Source organism: Lactuca sativa, chromosome 4 (assembly GCF_002870075.4).
Source record: "Lactuca sativa cultivar Salinas chromosome 4, Lsat_Salinas_v11, whole genome shotgun sequence".
Taxonomy (NCBI): Eukaryota; Viridiplantae; Streptophyta; class Magnoliopsida; order Asterales; family Asteraceae; genus Lactuca; species Lactuca sativa.
Genome location: NC_056626.2, coordinates 407581557 through 407605250, shown reverse-complemented (window position 1 = coordinate 407605250; position 23694 = coordinate 407581557). Strand labels below are relative to the sequence as shown.

Below are 23694 nucleotides of genomic sequence, written 5' to 3'. Positions count from 1 at the left end.
TAGTATGATATTCAGGACGAGGTCCAATGATAGCGGGCGGGTGCCCAAGGAATGGTTTATGTGATAGTTTATACTTGTTGTCTGTGTGATACTTGTATATGCCTGGTAGGAAGGTGAGTGTGGACGAGGTCCCGTAACTCACCAATAGCAGAGTGTGGATGGTGCTCCATATCTCATTAGCAGCAGATCAGGGGCGAGGCCCAAGTTAGGGAAGGAGTGAGGGTGGGATGGGACCGTACCTCACTATCAGCAGGAGTATGGACGGGGTTCCATGACTCATCAGTAGCAGGACAAGGGAGAGGCCCAGAGACAGGCGAGGCCTTAGGACAAGATTCGTTAGTATGTGTTTAGCTTATGTGATGTGATATGTTTTTGTGTTATTATATGTTAGCGGGCAAGGCCCTGTGACAGGAGAGGCCTAAGTGAAACAGATCTGTATCCGAGCGGGGCTCGAAACCAGGCGGGGCCTGGAGCGGCGAGGCCCGAGGTAGTGGGCGAGGCCCAGGATAGCGGGCACGGCCCGGTATGTGTAGTATGTGGTTATTCATGGTATGTGGTAGGGTGGGGAACTCACTAAGCTTCGTGCTTACGGTTTTCAGTTATGGTTTCAGGTACTTCCGGTAGTGGAGGGAAGAGCTCGGGGTGATCGCATGGCACACATCATAGATTAGATAGCCTGAGAATGTTTACTCTGATAAGGAACATGTGTTTTGGAATTTAGTACTCTGATTATGTTTCAGATTGATGACTTTGCTTTAAGTAATGTTTTATTAAAAGAAATTTTTAGTCTTGAATTTTGGGACGTTACATCTAGACAACCAAGTTCTCATTGAATCTAGACCACCAAATACTCATGAAAGGATATGTATTATGCTCTGCAGTTCATCAAACTCATAAAGCTTCAAGCTTGGGACATAAAACCCTAAAAATGGACCCAAAACCAAAATTATAACAACAATAAGCAAGTTTCAAACTTGATACCTCTGGAGGATGCACCAACTAGATTAGAAGTCAGATACACAAGCTAGAAGCACATGCTTTCCTTCCTTCAAGACCCCTTCTTCATCACAAGCTCTATAAGAACACTCAAATGATCCACAAACCTTCACACAAGCTAGAGAAATGGGATTAGGGGTTGAGAGGGCTTGGATACTGGAAATGGTGGCTGGAAATGAGGCCATCATGTTCCTTAAATAGGGACACTCCACAACATTAGGGTTTTCATTCTGGACCTAGTACGCCCAACGTACCCTCTGGTACGCCCAGCGTACTAAGTGGCGTTCCCGATCATGCAAGGCGCATAAGTACGCTGCACGTACTCAAGTATCACCCAGTGTACCCAATTACCACCCATTTCTCAATAAGGACTAATTCTGCCAAAACTTCAAACTATAATATCTTCTTCGTTATGAGTCTGTTGCCAATGAACCTTATATCTACGAAAAGGTGGCGAGAAGCGCTACGCTTTGAGCAACTCATCACAACCTCAAACTCCACGAATAAAACCCAAAATTCATAAAAATCGAGCCAACGCCTTCTCCGATACTCTTGGACTCTAAAGCATAACCCGTACTCTTTTATCACACAAGCTACCTTATCCATATCCAAAGTTGGCCTATACTTTCTCTCTTAAAGTCTCAAAACTTTCTCATACCCGGATTATGGCCCACGAGCCTTAAATCACAAAACGATCCGGAACAGGATGTTACAATCAAGTTCTAGGACCCCTTCAAGTTTTTGGTCCCTTATTAAGCCTTCTTTGAGCTTTGGAGCCTCTTGGTGACATACATGGACGTAAAGTTAACAACTTTACATGGTTTTCCAGCTCTTGGGTATCAGATCTACATTTTAAAGTGTTAGACTTGATGAAAAAGGACAGAATGTATTAATTTGGGAAAACTCGGCGAGTTGTCCAACCAACTCGACAAGTTGGCTAGGGTTTCCCCGCTTCTCTGGATACTATAGGAACTCGACGAGTTGGTAGGTGCACTCGATGAGTTAGGTCAACATGGGTTGTTGACCTTTACTGTTGACTTTGACTTTGACCATGGTTGACAAAGTTTAACTTTCAGGGCATTTTGGGTATTTCTAGGTTTTGATAGAAATGGTCACATGGTGGTTGTAGGCTTTGAGTCTGGAGCTGAGGTTTGGAGTTGGATTTTACCGGTTCAACACTACTTGTGAGGTAAGTGTTCCTCACCGTACTTGTTGGGTCAAAGACACCAAGGCTGGCCTTTTTGGATTGTTATCCTGATTATTGTATGATTGAGTATTGTAGTGATCTATTAGATCTGTATCCTGATAATAGGATGATACTATACTTAGTGATCTGTAAGATCTGTCTGTTTGTTTGATTGTTTGGTTATATGTTTAATTGTTATGTATATATCGACATGTTATGTGTGGTTAGGTTGAGGCGAATCTGCTTTATACTGAAGGCCAACAAACCCAGGGCGTCCCGGATAGACTGAAGGCCAGTGGGGCGTACCAGTCAGGCCGAAGACCCGGAGAATGTTCCAGATAGGCTGAAGGCCCGAGGTGGTGTACCAGTCATGCTGTAGGTTCTGTGAGTGTACCAGATAGACTGTAGACCGGTGGGGCATTCTAGTCAGACTGAAGACTCTGAATGCATGCTGTTTGTGATACTATTCTGGTTTTAATATTGTGATTGGTATTTTGGGGGAACTCACTAAGCTTCGGGCTTAGTTTTGGATTATGTTTCAGGTACCTCAGAGGATTACGGGAAGGCGAAGGTGTGACCGTGCACCTCCTCATATTTTGTTTCATGATTCCTAGGATTTCTCTGATGTCGAACTTATTTTGAAAACTATATGCACACAATGATGGTTTTTGGATTTTTGTAGAAGTTTTAAAATTTTCAAAAATTTATGGATGTTACACAACTATAGTAGGTCACCATGCCGTGGCCACTAAATGACAAAACAAGCGGGTCTCAGCCAAGCCACCACACCGTGGGCACTGGGTTCCCAACAACTTAATGGATTAAGTCGATTTTCCTTGTTCTTAAGGGCTCCAAGGCCCATATCTGGTTCATTCTAAGGTCCAAGTGGATAAAGTTTCCAACTTTATCCCTTTAGATTCTCTAAGGAATAGAAATCACATTTCTAGATCTAAATAGTGCAAAAAATCATAACTTGGCTTAGCTTATTAAGCACTTTCTCTTGAACACTATTGGATCCCCATTTCCAGAACGTTTCTAGCATCAAATAACAACATAAAATCCTTACTTTCTAGACATGCATGCTCAATGCATGTCTTGGACTCTATTAGGTCAAAATGAGGTTTTTTCGGCCAAATCTTCCATGCATGATGCTAAAACTCAATATTACTCCAGATTCAAAGCATCTAAGACCCCAAATGACCTGTCGATTCATAAAGTTGCAAACTTTATGAGATCTCACCACCCAGTAATCAAGGACATGAAAATTAAGGCATAAGAACCAAAATGCTTGGTACTTAAGGACTTACAAGAGTCCATAAGATGCATAATAAGATGGTGAGAAGAGTTGCTTGCTGAATCCAAGTTTAGAAATCACCTCATTCTTTTTCTAATCCCCAAAAATCAACACAAAATGCTTAGAGAGCAAAAATGAAGAATAAGGTTTGCTTGCAGGCTGGGAGAGTGTGGTGGAGGCTGAGGGTGAGCAACACTAGCCATCACATTCCATTAAATATGACGTAAACCCCGGATATTAGAGTTTCTCATTAAACAAATGTCACGCCGTGGTGGTCATTTAAAACCCACGATACATTAACCATCACCACGTCGTGTGATGTCTTCACCACAACGTGGTACCACTGAAAAATCCAAACCACATTAAATTTAAATACATCCAAGAATTCGGATGTTACATAGTTATCATATTAATATTGTGTATAGTAATATATTGAATTTATTTTTGTTATATATTTTATAATTTTTGTAAATATTATATATGATTAAAAATAACAAACTAGACAAGGAGAATTTATATAATATTTAAAAAAATGATGGTAAATTAATTATTTTTAACAAGTTTTCAAAGATATAGTCTATTGTTACAAAATATTAAATTTAATAGCATTTTATCTAATAAATTCAATACAAAGGTGACATAAAAAAACAAAGCTACAGATAAAATTGGAAACTAAAGTTGTTGGCGTATATAAGATCGTCCGTAATACCCACTAGTAACAATTATATTGATGAGTGTCAGTTCATTACCACATACAAACTGTAAAAATGTTGGTATATCAACCATTACATTCCTCTTATTTTTTTATTTTTATATAAAAAAAAAATTCATTTTATTGTAGAGAAAGATATTTATTGTAGAGAAAGATAGAAAGACTTGGAAAGAGAGATAGAGAGTATAAAGAGTAGGTGAGAAAGAAGGAAACCCGATGGTTCATCCTTCCCACCATAATTGACCATTTTTTATGGTAATTATTTTTTAATTCACTAACCACTGGCCACTGTTAAACATGAGATGATATTCACTAGTGATTTGTGGCCAAATCAACAATGATGACCACTGTAGATGGTCGCAAAATGGGTGAAGAGAGGTTAGGTTGACGAATCAAACATCTTTATCAAGTTGTTCATTAATCATTATGATATACTATATATTTAAGTTATTATCTTAAATGCTTGCATCATCCACATGTTTATACAAATAATATTGCATATATTAATGTCTCCATAAGTCCTCTTGTTTATTGAGTAACGAAAAGGTAAGCGAGAATTATAAAATTGGATTTATTATATAATAATTAACATTTGAAGTGAAAGCCACAATTCAAAAGTTAACCATTGTGTTTGGCGGTTGACGATTGGAGAAGCTGCCACATGGTTTTTGCTTTTTCAGCATCTCAATTCTTCCATCGTCTCGTAAAATACGTTACCCTCTCCCTCCCTCCCTCCATCAAATCATCATTATATATACATACAATAACATATATATAGCATATTGTTCATCTATCCACCCCTCCCCCAACAACCGTTTTCATCAATTCATACAAGATTCTCCTTTGGTTTGACCTTCAATTTTGCGAATTAGGGTTTCAAGCAACGGCATTTTGTTTTGTGTTTTAGGGTTTCAAGAATAATGGATTCCCCAATTCTAGATTCTTTTCTCCCAAATCTTCCCCTCTTTTTTTCCATGTTCTTTGCAATTTACTTGACTGCCCATATTACCGTCTTCCGAAACTGGACTCCGAAGCTCCGGCCGGAAGCTGCTAGCTGTTTGATGTCACTCGCGCATGGCACACCTGCTGTTTTCTTGGCCTGTCACGCCATCCTTTCCGACTCCAATCGTGGATTCGCATCGATCAACACCGATTTTCAAAATACCGTCCTGGAATACAGCATTGCATACTTCGTCATGGATCTTTCTCATTATCTCATCTTCAACCCTAGCGATGTCCTCTTCATAGCACACCATTTGGCCACCCTTTTTGTGTTTATAACATGTCGATACTTGGTGTTTCATGGAGCGTATGGCATTCTGATTTTACTGATACTGGCGGAGGTCACCAGCTTCTTTCAAAACGTTTGGACGCTGGCAAGAGTGCGGAAAACCGACTCCAAGATTGCAGCCCAGGTGTTTGCTGTTTTGTCTCCTCCGTTTTATGCACTGTATTCTGTTGTTAGAGGTTTGTTTGGGCCTGTTTTTGTTTACAAGATGCTCGTTTTTTATCTATCTGGGGATGCAGATGATGTTATTCCTAGGTGGGTTTGGGTTTCTTGGATCTCTGTTGTCATTGCAGCCATTTCGGTTAGTGTACTTTGGATTTATAACCGGTGGCTTGAATTGTATAGTGGAAGAATAGTGATACCTGAGGACCAGAAAAATAGATAGGAACATTAATCAAATACTTTTCAGGTTTTGGGCTATAACACAATATCCCCTGTATGAATCATCCCTTCCCTTGAATCTTGATAATGATTTCAAACAAAATCATGTACCTGTGTTAGCCTTTTGAAATAGTGCAATAAATGTTGTTGATGGCATCTTCAATCTTCTTGTTTTGACTTTTGAGTTGAATGTTTCATGGGGTTATTAGTTTCCTGAGCTATGTATATGTATTTTGTTCTATGTACATTGCAATTACAGTCATTTACTTTAGCTGCCATGAATATTCTGCAACAACAGGATTATAATCTGACGCTCCTCATCCATTGTTCTTCCATGTTGTAATTTAATAAGGCAAAATATAGTCAGAAGTGAGCATGTTTGATGTGATTGAGAAAGCTTTTTTATACTCCTAATTTGATTTGGCAATATGAATTTCATTTCAATTGATCTGGGAATACTAGGACTAGACTTTGTAGGTTTCTTGTTGGAAACTTTCCATCACGAAACAACTTTTGTTGAATGATTACAAGTTAACAGGAAAATAAATATTCTTTTTAACTCCTAGGAATAGGATTCACCAAATTACATTGACTTTGCCTTCAGGTCAGGTATATGATTTTTGTAACTGGAAATATGTTTTATACAAAGTTAGGTTCTTTGTTTATGTATGTCAAACAATCAACACGTTCATAGGGAAATATTACAAATTTACAAGTCAAGTTAAGCAAGGAAACAACCCACTGATGTCATAGTAAAAAAAAATAGCAAATTGAATTGAGAATATCTTTATAATTTTACAGTGGAAATACATATACAGATATGCATACACAATAAATGTATCAAGGGAAGGGTTGAAACATCTGCAAGTAAATTCCTTGACTGATTCCATGGCCACTTTCCCTTCTAAACAATCTTTCAACTCATAATACTTTTAACACATATACATATAAAAATAAATTATAACACCATCAAATCAAACAATTGCTCCTTATTCCATATACCATCAAGAGCTTCTTTTAAATATGACTCAATCTGCTATGCTAGTTTCTTTAATTCTTTTAAGAGAAGAATTCATAATCTTTGGCTTCAATAATGATCTGCCTTAACCCTCCAATAGGTGATACAATCATCAAGGCAACCCCGAGTATGATACACACCTGAAATTTGTGACACCAGAAATATATTTATATGTACATAAATAAACTGGTTGAAAATTAAGCAAGTGATTGTTTAGACTTTAGATAATGCTGCATACCCAGTTGGCAATCCAAGATAGGCTCCACTTGTTTGGTTTATAGATTGTAAGCCACATGATGCAAGGTAACTAGCACAAATTTATCAAAACATTAATTTAAATTATATCACGAGACTCCAAAAAGAAGAATGAGATGAAGAAGTTTCTCACAAAATATGTTGTAGGGGCAAATGCAAATCCACCAAAGAATCCCAAAAGTCCACCGAAGAAAGGGAAGCAAATCCCAATGAACATTGTTAATGCTGTGGTAAAAGGAAACAAAACATTGCAACTAAATTGTATGCATCAGAAAGAATAGTTTAATTTTACTCATTTGCCCCTGTACGATTAATTGACTTACCAACATACAGATTCCTGGTGATGAATCGAAGTGTAAAGCTAGGTGTGAAGTTTAAGTTCTTGACAAGAACAGTTTCAATCATATCAAAAACTGGCATTGCATAAATCTACAAAAGAAAAGGAAATAAAAAAAATTTAGATTTGTTTTACTACTACAAGATTGAGACTTTTTAGGTAAAGAAGAGATTTTGAACCTGATAGCTTCCGATAACATGAATAACAACGAACAAATTAGCCATGGCTATGAGCCACTTAGGCTTCTCCAAACTGATGAGAATATTATCGGAGACCTCGTTTCCAAACACCCAATACCCAATAATCGCAACCGGAAAATAACAGATAGCCACAACGATATAAGCAACAACCACCCCTTTCCACATCGGACCCTTCGAGGGTTTCTCAGGTGTTGAAGGAATCGTTGCTTGAATCTCTAACACCACGTTATGCCCAGCATATGCAAAAGCAACATCACCCAATGCGCTAAAAAAACTGAAAACCTTCCCTGCTGTTGTACTCGATTTGTATCCATACTGTACGTTCGGCTGTACACCCTTTGCCAAAGACGCCGACCACGCAATAATGGAGTAACTCAGCGACATGACTGCTGCAGCGAGTGAAACTCCAGATATGGAATTGAAATTGGGGAGATGAGAGAGGACGAAGTGGACAGAAGCGAAGATCATGATGAAGTAAGAGAGTCTGATGTCTTTGCACTTGTCGTTACATACCAGATCGTGGAATTTTTTCAATGATGTCCCTCCGGTCACCATGTACACGATGTTGACACCGACTTCAACGATGAGCTGCTGTGGAACGACGATGTATAGACCGAGTTTTTCCCCAAAAGCGTGCTGCCCGAGCTCATGGTATCTGTCGAATCGTTTTCCGGGAACCATTTCGTGCATCTCAACCATTTGCCAGAGCGTGTAGAGAGTTACGACCCATGAGATTACCAGTACTGATACTCCAGGACCCCTGAAATTCAAATCAGTAGAACGATTTCACAGTTATTAGGGCAAAACAACTGTTTCCCTAATTATGATGGATGCTGATCGGAACGCACAAAATCTGTTTTCATCTTTGTGTTCAGGTCAACGGAGAGAGAGGACTGACCAGCCGAGTTGTGACATGGCGTAAGGGAGACTGAGAACACCAGCTCCGACCATGGCGGTGACGTTGTGGAAGGCGGAGTACCACCATTTGGCGTTCCGGGAGGAGGTAACCGGAAGCCATTCGTCGATTGCTCTCTCCCTTTCGCTTCTGTTGTCAACCTGTTATGAATGCAAGTCATCACCATTAGAACCAGTGATGAAGTAAAAAGTTAGATGGAGAAGAAGAAGAAGAAGAAGAGGTAAAGTGTAAACAGAGTTGAAAGAAAGAATACAAAAAGGAAAGAAAACGCATACAAGGGGCGTTGTAAGCGTCATGTTGCTAAAAGATAAGAAATTTATGAATGGAGATGGATGTGTTTCGTTTTATATCGTTTCTCCCAAGTATTTGGAGTGGTTCAGGTGTCTCCATCTGCTAACTTTCTAAACTCAGAGACCTTATTATCCGTGGTATTACTGTTACAAAAGGGAGAAAGAAAGATTGCTAACTTTTCTACATGGACAAAAATGGTAGAATATTCAATCATGTCGCTATCACCTGTGAACACGTTTGCTTCATTATATTTCTGTTTAATATCTTATTGTATGGTGGCGGGATCTATACTCTTGGACTCTTCTTTATAAAACTGTTGTATAAGATTTTAATACGAATCAAAATGTTTATTTTCTTATAATAATTAATTTACTAGTTACTACATATAATTATCAAAAACTACTATTAAATTACTTACTTTATTTTTAAAGTTAAGGATTATAAGCATTTGAGCAAATTGTAAATAACGGTTTGACCAATTTGTCATTCCAGCTGTCTTTGCTTGTCACATATTTTTGAATGAGGGATAAATAAGTAAAGAAAAATCAAAAGCTTGTTGTATATACTTTGAAAAAGATGAGAGTCTTTTATATCAACTATTATTATAAGATTTTTGAAAACAAAATATACCTAAAATAGACGCTTCTGCTTCATTTAGAGACGAAGTGTTTATCCAAAATCTCAAAGAGATTAAATCCTACACGTCACAATGGGAACAACTCAAAGTATCTCATCTAGAGGTAATTCATTTATTTTTCCTAATATATGAGAATTGATTATGACTTATCTGGCAACCTTAACATTGAATAAGTCAGACTCTTTGAATCATTTGGTTTTGAAGTATCTTCAATACAAGGATGGTATAAAACCAAACCGCAATCGAGTCAAGGTTTTACAACATCAGCTAACTCTCTTGCATTCATGGACTTAGCATCATTACCATTCACCATATATAGACCATGAAGCTTTAATAAGGCAATAGATCCTTCGATGGCTTATTTTAATGGAAAATATCTCACAAGCACTGCAAATGGGTGCTTCAACAACATCATATAGTTTTGTGTTGTGTCTCACATCAGTGTGATACAGTCTTATAACTGGCTATATAAGTTGGAGTCTCATTTTCTCCACAATGACTCTTTTGGAAAGACAATTTTGGACTCTACATATATTTACATGGTATTAGAGTCGACGTCCCACACCCTTGTAGCTCAACACATCCATGTTTATCCTCATCGAGCCTCCGACTCTGAGGGGAAGTGTTAGTGTATCCCACATCGGTACGATACGGTCTTATAAGTGGCTATATATGTTGGAGTCCCTTTCTCTCCACAAGGGTTCTTTTGGAAAGACAATTTTGGGTTCCACATATATTATATTTTGGAACTTTTGTTATTGAGGCTTCTTGAGCTTTAATCTAATCATTTACCCTTAAATTAAGACTCCCATAAATCATAGCAACAAGCTAGATTAGTGAAAACTCTATCAAGCCTCACCCAACAAAGCCCTTACTCTTGCTTATTTGACCAACTTTTCTGTCGCACTCAATGATGCTACAATCATTAACCATTGCATTGGGTACAAGATTTGGAGGTTTGGCACCATGCTTTTCAAACATAAAAATGGCGTTAAATTTGCTCGCAACCCTCCATGAACCTTGTATCTTAGAACAGTATTGGAAGTTTTTTCCCAAAGAATTAAATGGAGCATGTTGCATAAGAAAGTTAAGCCTTACCATATCAAAATTAAGAAAACTGGTATCGACTGTGGTACATTGTTTAAAGGAGTCGACAAGCATTACATTCATTCATGATTCAAATAGATCCATTTTTTTATCACCTGCTTCTTGATTTGTCAATGAAAAGTTGAAATCATTTATGTTGGAGGATTATTGATTCTTATTAGCATGATAAAGAGGTTCAAAAATAGCAATCAACGATATATTCTACACCTTCTTTATTTTCTATTTTATGTTGCTTATGCCTAATTCACATGAGATTATTAATCATGACGACAAAAAATGGAAGAAGTTTAAGAAGAATGAGTTAACACCCTAGTAGTCCTTCAAGACCACTTCAAGTTCGATTCTTGTACTTTTAAAGATGTATCTGGCTCAGAAGCTTTATATTTATGGGAACAGTTAGTGTTCTTGAATACCGAAGCATACAAATTTAAAGAATAATTGATACAAAGAGGACTCCGAAAACAAAATAAGAAATGTTGATACCAAGAGGATTTCATAAACAAATGTTACATACATGTTGATTTTATGGTGGCATTGGTAGTTGTAAGGAGGGAATATGACGTCGATGGTGGCTTCGAGGAAAGAGGACGACAACAAGGGTGATTTTGTGGAATGAAGATGAAGGTGGTGGGTGTGTGAGTTGCATCGATGAAAGTTTTGGAAGGCTGTGATAAGAGCGATAGAGAGAGAGAGATAGAGAGAGAGAGAGAAAGAAAGATAAAGAGATAGTCGATCGAGAGAGAGAGAGGGGGGGGGAGAAAGAGAGAGAGAAAGAGAAATATGTTACTTAATGGGGGTAATGGGTGTAATCTTCAACAAATAATGGTTCAAACATGTTTTTTTGTTTGAATTGTTAAGAGGGATTCAGACCAATCAGAAGTAAAAAAATTGATAAACCAAACACTTTGAATGTTGAACCATTAAGAGGTTGTCACTTAATGGGTTAATTAAAATGTTGACCACACTCCTCATTAGAGAATGCAAGCTTTTTAGTTGAGTTTTATGAAAAAACACATTGTATCTCCCAAGTATGAGATTTTTTTTCATTTTTGTTTTTGTTAATTGTTTTTAGATGGTATGATTGTAATTGGTTAAAAATCAATGGGTTTCACACAATAAAGTCGAGTTTCTTCAGTACTTAGAGAAACAGGGAAAACCCGAGACAACTCGGAGAGTTATCAGGACAACTCGTTGAGTTCCTACAATTTCCAGAAAAGCAGAAAAACCCGATCCAACTCGTCCAGTTGTCAGGACAACTCGTTGAGTTTTTTTAGCTTAACCTATTCAGTCCTTCTTCATCCCTTCTAATGCTGAAGAATGTAGATTTGGAACCCAAAAGCTGAAAAACCACGTAAAGTTGCTAACTTTACATCCGTGCATAACACCAAGAGGCTAAAACACTCAAAGAAGGCTTATTAGGGGACTTAGAACATGAAGGAAGCCTAGATCTAGATAAAGCTTGAAAATTTAAGCCTAAGGAGGCCAAAAAACATCCAGATCTGAAGTTATAACTTCAGGACATGCTCAAACCAAGAACAACCAAAAATGAGCCAAAAATGACAATAAACTTCCAAGGAAGAGATCTAAGCAATAGATGAGTAAGTTTTCGACTTTTTACCTCAAAAGAGTAGCTAAACTCAAGAAGATTATGGATCTAAAGCTTCTCCCTTCACGCTATGCACCACCAACTTCAATATTCTTCAAGAGAACACCAAGGAAACACTCTTTGACCTCACACACACTAAAAAATAGGAGAGAAAACACAAGGCTAGCTTTTCTGGACAGAAGGGGCAATTAGGCAGACCAACAATGGGAGTTAAGGCCTTTAAATAGGGTGCAACACTCGAAAAATTAGGGTTTCATATTCAGCCACCAACTCATCGAGTTTTATTCTCCAACTCGTCGAGTTGGTTCAAAAAGATCCGCGGCCCGTAAACTTTCAACACGTCGAATTGAGGCCATCAACTCGACGAGTTCCAAGGAAAATTGCCCTTTTTATATAAAATTCTCATACCTGGGAATCAGGATGTTACAACTCTCCCCCACTTGAACTAGGCTTCGTCCTAGAATCCTACAGCGGTGAACAAACCCAGATAATGCTCCTGCATCTCAACCTCTTGCTCCCAGGTCCACTCGGATCCCCTCCGATGCTGCCACTGTACCTTTACAAAAGGTATCTCCTTGTTACGCAGAGCCTTAAGTCGTCTTTCCAGAACAGCCACTGACCTCTCAACATAGTTCAGGCGCTCATCAACTTGAATGTCATCCAATGATACCACTATATCCTCGACCAAAATACACTTCTGTATCTACGAAACGTGGGAAGTACTATGAATCTGACTGAGCTCCTCCAGAAGATCCAATCTATACACAACCTTGCCAATCCTAGAAATAATCCGGAATAGCCCAATATATCGAGGGCCCAACTTCCCCTCTTCCTGAAGCGAATCACACCATTCCAGGGTGAGACCGTCAGCAACACCATGTCACTGATCTGAAACTCTAACTCAAACCGGCGTCGGTAGACATAACTCTTCTACCGACTCTAAGTAGTCTGCAATCTCTGCTCGATCTGTTAGATCATCTCTATAGTCTGCAGTACCACCTCAGTCCGACCCATGACCCTGTGGCTAACCTCCCCCCAACAGACTGGGGTATGACACCTCCGCCTATACAACAACTCAAAAGGAGGAGCACCAACACTGGAGTGGAAACTGTTTTTGTAGGAGAACTCAACAAGAGGTAGGTAGAAGTCCCAGCTCACACCAAAATCAATGACGCAAGCTCGCAACATATCCTCAAGAGTCTGAATGGTCCGCTCGCTCTGGCCATTGGTCTGCGGATGATAAGTTGTGCTGAAATGCAGCCTCATGCCCAATTCCTCGTGGAACTTATGCCAGAAATGGGAGGTGAACCGAACATCGCGGTCTGAAACAATAGAGACCGGAACCCCATGGTGAGCAAATCTCACGAATCTACACATCAGCCAACTTCTTGGCCGACGAGCTCTCCCCAATTGCCAGAAAATGGGCATTCTTGGTCAATCGATCCACGATGACCCAAATAGCATCAAAACCCTTTGCCGTCTTCGGCAACTTAGTGGTGAAATCCATCGAAATCTACTCCTATTTCAACATGGGAACCTCCAGAGGCTGTTGTGACAACCCAAAATTTCCATTCTGAACAAACAATATCACTTCAATAGAAGTTATAACAGTCACAATTGATTTTCAGACTTTTTAGTATAAGTTTGAGTTCTTCAGGGTTTACACTTCAGGAAATATCAGGAGAGTGGATGCACTAAGGTTTTGTGAAACGCTGTTATTCCAACACTCTGTTAAATTAGAAATCATTTCAGGAATAAAAATATTTTCTGCCAAAAATATCTCAGGACTATAAATAGAATTCTGAACCAAATTCATTCATTATTCGCATTTCCAACTAGAGAAAAGCCATTTTCTCTCTCATGGATCTTCGGGTTTTTATACCAAAATGTGAGTAACTCTCCCTAGTAGTGTTAGAAAGCTTATTATGTGTTTATAACATGTTTTAGATAGCTAAATAACTAGATTTAGGAGTTTACTCCCCAAGGTGTTCTTGGGCGGTAAACTCCCGAAACAAAGCCTAGACTTTCCCCCATGATGTGCTATTACCTTGGACTTGTATAAAAGTGTATTAGGGACAAGAAAACATCAAAGAATCACCCAAGTTTAGGTGTTCACAGCCCAAGAAGATCTTGGACCGTGAACTCCAAAATCATGGACAAAAGGGTGCTTTTAAGGCACCTAAAGCCTTAGACATTTACTAGGAATTGTTCCCACTTAAATCAAGGACCAAAACACATCAAAAACACCCCTCAAAGTGATTTCACGGCCCTAATAAGGTTCTTGGGCCGTGAACATCAAAGAAGGGCACCAAAGTGTGCCTAAGGCCTTCATATGCTTGGAATAAAAGTCTAAGACCTATACCACATGTGCAAGGGACTTGAAAGCAACAAAAACACCATTCCAAGAGAGTTTACGGCAGTAAACTCCCAAGGAAATGGCCTTAGGGCCGTAAACTCCTTAAAGGAGTGTTTCTATGCCTTAAACCCTTCCAAGAATTAACCCACAAAGTTGGAATGCTTCTAGGGATCATTTAACACCTCAAAACAACCAAGGACTTTAAGTCTTGGAGTTTATGGCCGTAAACTCAAGAGTTTACAACCATAAACTCCATGTGTGAGGTTATATGGAGAGTAAACTCAAGTATGGGGTCCTTTGGAACCCTAAACCCAAGTACCTTGTCCCATAATAGCTTAGCTGCAATCCTTAGGGCTTAAAACACTTATATAAAGTGCTTATTGTAACATCCCCCTCTGGCACGTATCACAATATTGTCCGCTTTGGGCCACTCGGCACGAGGACTTCCCAGGGGGTCACCCATCCTGGTACTACTCCCGCCCGAGCACGCTTAACTGCAGAGTTCTTATGGGATCTGCTGCCCTCACGGCTTTAAAACGCGTTGTGATAGGGAAGGTATCCACACCCCTTATAAGGAATGCTTAGTTCTCCTTCCCAGTCGATGTGGGATCAGATCTAACCCACTTTCACCCCCCATTATAGGGTTCGACGTCCCTGTCGAACACATCGACCCGTGCCCTAGCTCTGATACCATTTGTAACACCCCCCTCTGGCACGTATCACAATATTGTCCGCTTTGGGCCACTCGGCACGAGGACTTCCCAGGGGGTCACCCATCCTGGTACTACTCCCGCCCGAGCACGCTTAATTGCAGAGTTCTTATGGGATCTGCTGCCCTCACGGCTTTAAAACGCGTTGTGATAGGGAAGGTATCCACACCCCTTATAAGGAATGCTTAGTTCTCCTTCCCAGTCGATACGTGCCAGAGGGGGATGTTACACTTATTATGTTCTAGGATGTCTTAAAATTTTAGTAATTTAAGACTAATTGAGTGCATATATGTGTGATTATATGTTCATTAGGATCGTAGTGTGTGTACAAGTCCTCACTTGACACCTAACAATCCTACACCGTCCAGTTCATTCCAACCACCATCTACAGGTGAGTTCATACCCCTAAATCAATGTTTTAAATGATTTTAAATGCTTTAATGGGGGGGGGGGGGGAATACAAGTAGAAAACAACATGTTATTAAATCATTTATATGTATTTTATAACTGTGTTTTAAATCAGCAGATTTCATATACTACAAAATGTGATGCATGAAATGGTTTTAAATCTTAAAAATACTTTGTTATCAAAAGTATTACTTTTGAAAGGTTTATTAAAATGACATCAAGTCCTTGTTAATTATTGTTCAAAACTCTTAGATGTCGTACAAAACCGTTTTTACCTTCTTGAACCAAACTATACTTATACGCATATGTTCATATATATGTTAGAGATTATAGTTTTCACCCTTCATTTAGTTTCCAACACTCTTGGGCAGCAAGAGTGTATAAACCTACTTGAACAACCAATTACCTTTCAGTTAACTATCATAGGGATAGTTAGAAGATATCAAACATTATTCCTATTACAAGGAATCACACAAGAGTCAGTTCATTCATGAGTCTTTACTAGTACATTATCTGATACATGAGTACCTTTACATATGCTTACATGATACATGAATCCGCTTACATGAACACATTACATGAATACCTTTACGTAGATACAATACCTGTGTATACTTACATGAATACTTGAACCTCGGTTCATGAGGATGATTTATTAGTACTTTTTGTGTGAATTATCTTTCCTATCCCGGTTCAATGGGATATGTCGGCAGGACTAACCATTTTGAACCCCATTGATTAGCACCAGTGGTCGATGACCATCTATGGAGGTCTAAGGTTACTATTTATATTAGGTAGATCGATATCGGGACTAACCCTTCCACCCACCTGCTGCTGCTACAGAGGACAAGTGGAAAATCTTCGGATGTTCATTAGGTTATACTTTTCGCTTATTGCGATGTTGTGTTACTCCTAGTACCCAGTGATAACACTTACATTAATACTTTTTCTGGACAATCTTTGGATGTTCATTAGGTTACATATTTTGCTTATTACGATGTTGTGTTAGTCCTAGTACCCAGTGACAACACTTACGTTAGTACTTTTTCCTGTTTACTTTATTTTGTGATATTTTCACATAAACGATGAGTTAGACTAAGTACTTTAGTACCAGTCAATAGAAGGAAAAACTGTCATTTTACTTACAGAACATTTAAGTCTTGGTAGAAGACTATCATATACTCTTTCCTGTTTACTTTATTTTGTGATGCTTTCACATAAATGATGAGTTAGACTAAGTACTTTAGTACTAGTCAATAGAAGGAAAAACTATCATTTTACTTACAGAACATTTAAGTCTTGGTAGAAGACTATCATATACTCTTCCCTGTTTACTTTATTTTGTGATACTTTCACATAAACGATGAGTTAGACTCAGTACTTTAGTACTAGTCAATAGAAGGAAAAACTATCATTTTACTTACAGAACATTTAAGTCTTGGTAGAAGACTATCATATACTCTTTCCTGTTTACTTTATTTTGTGATGCTTTCACATAAACGATGAATTAGACTAAGTACTTTAGTACTAGTCAATAGAAGGAAAAACTATCATTTTACTTAGAAAACATTCGGGTCTTGTTGAAGACTACATTTCATAATAATAGAAAATAAGGGATTTTCTAGGGCTTTTCATACTTACATCAACATTTTCAATTAGAGATTTACATGACTTTTAAAATAGCTTTTCAAAGCAAGACAATGACACTTAAATACTTATAAAATCACCAGCTTTAAAGCTGATACTCTCTTTCAAAATAACTTGTATTCTCAGGTCATCAGTAGACGGGTACGGTGGCCAGGTTTTGAGAAGACGGAGCAGACAAGTCTCGTCTTTTATTTTGATTATATATTTTTGGTGTCTTATTACAATGAAAGAACACACATCTATTAAAACTTTACTTATAATGCAATGGATGATGTTGTTGCTTGTTTACTATTTTACACTGTTGTGATACTGTACATGACGTCCTCCACCCCTGAACGTTTCCGCCGTTCGTGGTTTTGGGGTGTGACAGATTGGTATCAGAGCACTGTTTATAGTGAATTAAGTATATCAACCCATAAAAGATATACTAACTATAAACACATTGGGATTAAAACACTCTGTCTAGGAGTTTGTACTTTTAAATAATAAAATATTTAACAAAGTATACGTGCCTGCATTCATACTAAAATCAGTGTCGCAATGACAAGAACAAAAGTATTACGATTGTTGAATATCACAAGTAAGCCTGCGGATGTATGGTCAGTCTTAGGAGTGGCATAGCCTGATCAACTATGTTGTTCCAAGGAGTGATTAGCACATGCCCAAGAATGGTTGTGATATGGCAACAAGTCTAAAAACTTACCAACATTACCACAATGAGAACATTATAACAGAACCTAAATCTAAAATACCATAGGGGTGTTTTGTGTTACTATAGGTACTTTATACTTGAGAAATAAAGCGGGATCTTCATTACCAAATTGATAGTTGCTAAGTGGATACACTAAAGTTATATGTAACTAGGATGTTATAGACTTAGAATCGGTGAAATTTTTGCTTTACCCCTATTCCTTGTGAATTTGGAGTTAAGGTCACTTATTCAAAGGTCTATCCTGTGTTGATTACATATAACTGGTATGCACTTTACAAATAGTGATGTAACTAATGAATATTTCCTAAATAATTATCTAGATAGTTCGTCTAATAATTATTTTCTTACCCCAAATTCTCGCATAGATAACATGGCTGGACTCCATCCCTACGTCAACCTGTTCCTTCCGAACGAAGTTATTGCTGGATGGTTTGGAGAAGAACTAGATAGTGATCATCCAATCCCTCAGAATGATCACCATGCTGAAGACCTCTCAGATAGTGCCATCTCCGAACCCGAGGTTGAGAACCTACCTCAGACAGCTCCCTTTCCAATTCCTAACCCTCGTCTGGCTTTTCATGGCCCGACGCCTCCGTGGGTGGAATGCTTGGAAACATGGAGCGAAGGTCAAAATCAACCTATGTCGTTTAATGGAGACCGAAGCTTTTACAACGTAAGTGAAGGGAGCTCAACAGACAGAGTTCTACCAATTCTGATCCGTAGAGTTGCCTGAAACGAAATTCAGGGCATGACAGCTCTACAACATATCACAGAAGTAGATACAAATGGAGGAATGCATATGCTTCGCACCAGTCGCCTTGAACATGCTCGTGAGAGGCCTAAGAGAGACCATGAAACCTTTTTGCAAGCGCAAGCTGAAACTCGAGCCGAAGTCATAGAGCTCCGAGTACACCAGAGGGTGAACGAAAGATACCTTCTCGATATGGAACACCAACTGGCTGAACTGAGAGTTCACCAGAGGGATGACCGTCGCTAGTAGTAGATACTTTACTTTATATTCCTTGTTAGAAAGGAATTGTGTTTCTGTCTATGCCCGATGTGGCATTTTCTATGAAACTATCTTGTACTGAAGTACTTTTGGTTAGGTCTTTATGCTGTCAGGAACTATCTTATGTGGATATGATGTAAGACCTTTACAAGGTCATTTTCCCTAATCTTTACATCGTGAATATCAAAGATATTGACATTCGGCTAACTTCTATGTCATTCTCTATTCAAATACTCTTATCATACTTTCATTTGAGTCTATTTGAAACATGCTCTAGTCAAGTCATTGGACTATAGCAATTTAACTCCGGTGACACCTCCAAGTCTCTTTTAATGGTTGGATCATGTTATTCACCAACAAACGATACCTCGGTTCGAACAACAAACATCTTGAGACCGTTGTAAGAACATACTTCCGATCTTTACTAGGACTGCATCATAGGGATGTAGGTTAAACCTTTGTGAACATACTTCAATTCCGTAGTAGGACTGCATCATAGGGATGTAGGTCGAACCTTAGAGAACATACTTCTATTCTTTACATGAGCGATCGAACTACGTCTAGGTTCAAGCATTTTCGCTCACAAATTCATTTTCTTTCGGTGTGACAAAATCATGTCGTCCACGAAAAACGATCAGCCCATCAACCAAACATCAACTCTTCAGATTGATGCAGCTACCTTTCAAGCTGCAGTCTCGGTTGTCGTGTCAGCTATTCTGACCCATCCGAACGCTAACAGCGCAAGTGTTAGCGGGATTGTCAACAACCATTCCAATCCAAGTAACAATCAAGCACCACAACGAGCAACAAACTACCACGATACCCCGAGTGCCGAGACCAAGAGTAACAGCCGGAAGTTTTGGGCCAAAAGGAAGAACAAATCGCTTCGAGGGGCGAATAAGAACACAGCTACGACATCTGCACCTCCTACGACCATTCCTTCTGGTGTCCCAATGGTCCCCACACCAGCCATACAATATGCCGGAAACCTACCGAAATGCTATGGGTGTAGCTTTCATCATCTGGGTAGTTGCCGACCGTTACACTGTTATAAGTGCAACAGGAATGGACATACTGCCAGTTGCTGCAGGATCCAGATCCAACACATTTCTTCAACCACCAATGTCCAAACCTCTCAGATATGCCATCTATGTGGCGTCATGGGACACTTCAAGAGGGACTGTCCAGCAGAGAAGGAAAACGACAAATCCGGAGGAGTTTGACCTCAGAATGCAAAGAGGCAGTTAAGGACCCTAATATAGTATAGGTTCCCTCCAAATCGTCAGTATTTTGTATGTTCAAAAACATGTTTAAAATTAGTGCAACTAAAGTCTTATCTTTTGCGGGATCCTGTCGGTATAGGATGCTCGTGCTGCGTATACTTGTCTTTTGTAGTATATCTTATTTGCAGCAATAGTATTGTAACAAATCTAAAGTACTGTAACTCTGTTCATGGTTGCACAGTTGTTTTTGTCTGTAAATGTTTTATGTTCAAATCTAATGTCTTTAAGTTTCTGTATGATTCCGACATTATCATACGACTCGATTCCATTCGATCCTCGCAATACCAGTTTCATAAGTACATCTCTTTCTCAGTAAACGTCTTTTAGCGAAGCCGTCATATCGGAACACCGTGGTACTCGTGCATGAAGTACCTTTTAGTTCCTTTCCTTTCCGAAGGAACCCCCACAATATTACTCGTGCAGTACGTCAAGTTCAACTCCAGGATTCATACGATTGACCTATCACTGAAGAACGTATACATGAGAGTGATATATAATCAATGTTCTACAGGTTTAGAATTGATGATTTCACTATAACTTCTTCTCCCTCGATGGGATGTGAGGTTAAGGAAGAATCAGTTATTCGACTACCTTTTCAACCTTAGTTATATACGACTCGTATACACGAAATTGTGATCATTGAACCATGTATGAATTGTAATATGAACTTCTGGACGGAGACTGCCCAAGACTACGAGTAATTGCATTTAGCATGTGAACAAACTTACGACCCAGTATGACTCTTATAACCAGAACACCTTACAGTCTAAACATCTACGGAAGATACAAGAACAGCCCGGACAACACAACGAACTACTCAACAATAGAATTAGAAGACCAGGTTTCTCACCCTTGAGAGCTCCGGTCTTATTCTTACCAGAAGTCGACGGAGTGCATCATATGTACCTCGACTACCGGAGACTTCATTTAGATTTCCTTTAGAAATCATTGTCTCTGTCTCGCTTAGACGAATTGATTGAGGAAACACAGGGAAAGAGTTACTTTTAGAAATGGACATGAGATCCGAATATCACCAGTTCGATGTGATAGGGAAGGATGTCCTGAAGACTATCCTCCGAACTCAATGCGGACATTTCAAGTCAGTAGTGATACCCCTCGGATAGGACCAATACGCCCACAATATTCATGAGCTAAATGAGTGGAGTACGTCTTTTTTACTGGGATCAGTTCGTCATTTCTCCATGAAATGACTTACTTATCCACCCTCGTAGTAAGAAAGAACCCATGGAAACATTACCCTCGGAGACGGAGTTCTACCAATTCTGATCCGTAGAGTTGCCCGAAACGAAATTCATGGCATGACAGCTCTACAACATATCGCAAAAGTAGATACAAATAGAGGAATGCATATGCTTCGCACCAGTCGCCTTGAACATGCTTGTGAGAGGCCTGAGAGAGACCATGAAACCTTTTTGCAAGCGCTAGCTGAAACTCGAGCCGAAGTCATAGAGCTCCGAGTACGCCAGAGGGTGTACGAAAGATACCTTCTCGATATGGAACGCCAACTGGCTGAACTGAGAGTTCACCAGAGGGATGACCGTCGCTAGTAGTAGATACTTTACTTTAAATTCCTTGTTAGAAAGGAATCATGTTTCTGTCTATGCCCGATGTGGCATTTTCTATGAAACTATCTTGTACTGTAAGTACTTTTGGTTAGGTCTTTATGCTGTCAGGAACTATCTTATGTGGATATGATGTAAGACCTTTACAACGTCATTTTCCTGAATCTTTACATCATGAATATCAAAGATATTGACAGTCGGCTAACTTCTATGTCATTCTCTATTCAAATACTCTTATCATACTTTCATTTGAGTCTATTTGAAACATGCTCTAGTCAAGTCATTGGACTATAGCAATTTAACTCCGGAGACACCTCCAAGTCTCTTTTAATGGTTGGATCATGTTATTCACCAACAAACGATACCTCGGTTCGAACAACAAACATCTTGAGACCGTTGTAAGAACTTACTTCCGATCTTTACTAGGACTGCATCATAGGGATGTAGGTTAAACCTTTGTGAACATACTTCAATTCCGTAGTAGGACTGCATCATAGGGATGTAGGTCGAACCTTAGAGAACATACTTCTATTCTTTACATGAGCGATCGAACTACGTCTAGGTTCAACCATTTTCGCTTACAAATTCATTTTCTTTCGGTGTAACAAAATCATGTCGTCCACGAAAAACGATCAGCCCATCAACCAAACACCAACTCTTCAGATTGATGCAGCTACCTTTCAAGCTGCAGTCTCGGCTGTCGTGTCAGCTATTCTGACCCATCTGAACGCTAACAGCGCAAGTGTTAGCGGGATTGTCAACAACCATTCCAATCCAAGTAACAATCAAGCACCGCAACGAGCAACAAACTACCACGATACCCCGAGTGCCGAGACCAAGAGTAACAGCCGGAAGTTTTGGGCCAAAAGGAAGAACAAATTGCTTCGAGGGGCAAATAAGAACACAACGACGACATCTGCACCTCTTACGACCATTCCTTCTGGTGTCCCAATGGTCCCCACACCAGCCAGACAATATGCCGGAAACCTACCGAAATGCTATGGGTGTAGCTTTCATCATCTGGGTAGTTGCCGACCGTTACACTGTTATAAGTGCAACAGGAATGGACATACTGCCAGTTGCTGCAGGATCTAGATCCAACACATTTCTTCAACCACCAATGTCTAAACCTCTCAAATATGCCATCTATGTGGCATCATGGGACACTTCAAGAGGGATTGTCCAGCAGAGAAGGACAACGACAAATCCGGAGGAGTTTGACCTCAGAATGCAAAGAGGCAGTTAAGGACCCTAATATAGTATAGGTTCCCTCCAAATCGTCAGTATTTTGTATGTTCAAAAACATGTTTAAAACTATTGCAACTAGAGTCTTATCTTTTGCGGGATCCTGTCGGTATAAAACTAGTTCTCGTCTCAAAACCTCCAGAAGCCCGCGAAGATGCTCCTCATGCTGCTCTTTGGTATTGGAATATACCAAAATATCATCAATAAACACGATAACGAGCGATCGAGCATCAGTCTGCATACCCGATTTTCAAATCCATAAATACTGCAAGCACATTGGTGAGCCCAAATGGCATCACCACAAACTCGTAATTCCCATAAAGAGTCCGGAACACGGTCTTCTCTACGTCCTCCTCCCTCACCATCACTTGATGGTACCCAAACCTCAGATCTATCTTGGAGAACCAAAATGCTCCATGCAATTGATCAAAGAGATCATCAATTCGCAGTAGGGGATAACAGTTCTTAACTATTAACTTGTTCAACTACCTATAATTGATGCACATCTGGTGCGAAC

General features: G+C 39.3%; 2 protein-coding genes across 2 annotated transcripts; one reads left to right on the top strand and one right to left on the bottom strand.

Annotated features, from left to right (window-relative positions):
* The first annotated feature begins 4769 nt into the window (after positions 1-4769).
* On the top strand, positions 4770-6020 carry LOC111921613 (TLC domain-containing protein At5g14285). The gene has a single exon (XM_023917196.3). It carries the CDS (start codon positions 5109-5111, stop codon positions 5859-5861), a length of 753 nt encoding a protein of 250 aa, XP_023772964.1. The 5' UTR covers positions 4770-5108; the 3' UTR covers positions 5862-6020.
* A 584-nt stretch (positions 6021-6604) lies between these two features.
* Positions 6605-9037, bottom strand: LOC111921621 (lysine histidine transporter 1). The gene is made up of 7 exons (XM_023917203.3): positions 8859-9037; positions 8566-8723; positions 7647-8427; positions 7454-7559; positions 7264-7355; positions 7114-7182; positions 6605-7015 (listed from the first exon to the last, which is right to left on the bottom strand). Exons 1-7 carry the CDS (start codon positions 8877-8879, stop codon positions 6917-6919), a joined length of 1326 nt encoding a protein of 441 aa, XP_023772971.1. The 5' UTR covers positions 8880-9037; the 3' UTR covers positions 6605-6916.
* Between the last annotated feature and the right edge of the window lie 14657 nt (positions 9038-23694).

What these genes read in the sequence shown, in the direction of transcription:
- LOC111921613 (XM_023917196.3), top strand. Translation starts at nt 5,109, where the DNA reads ATGGATTCCCCAATTCTAGATTCTTTTCTCCCAAATCTTCCCCTCTTT.
- LOC111921621 (XM_023917203.3), bottom strand. Translation starts at nt 8,879, where the DNA reads ATGACGCTTACAACGCCCCTT. An exon ending in GCCATGTCACAACTCGGCTG is followed by an intron (nt 8,428 to 8,565) that starts GTCAGTCCTCTC and finishes TTTGAATTTCAG; the next exon opens with GGGTCCTGGAGTATCAGTAC. An exon ending in TATCTTGGATTGCCAACTGG is followed by an intron (nt 7,016 to 7,113) that starts GTATGCAGCATT and finishes CACAAATTTCAG; the next exon opens with GTGTGTATCATACTCGGGGT.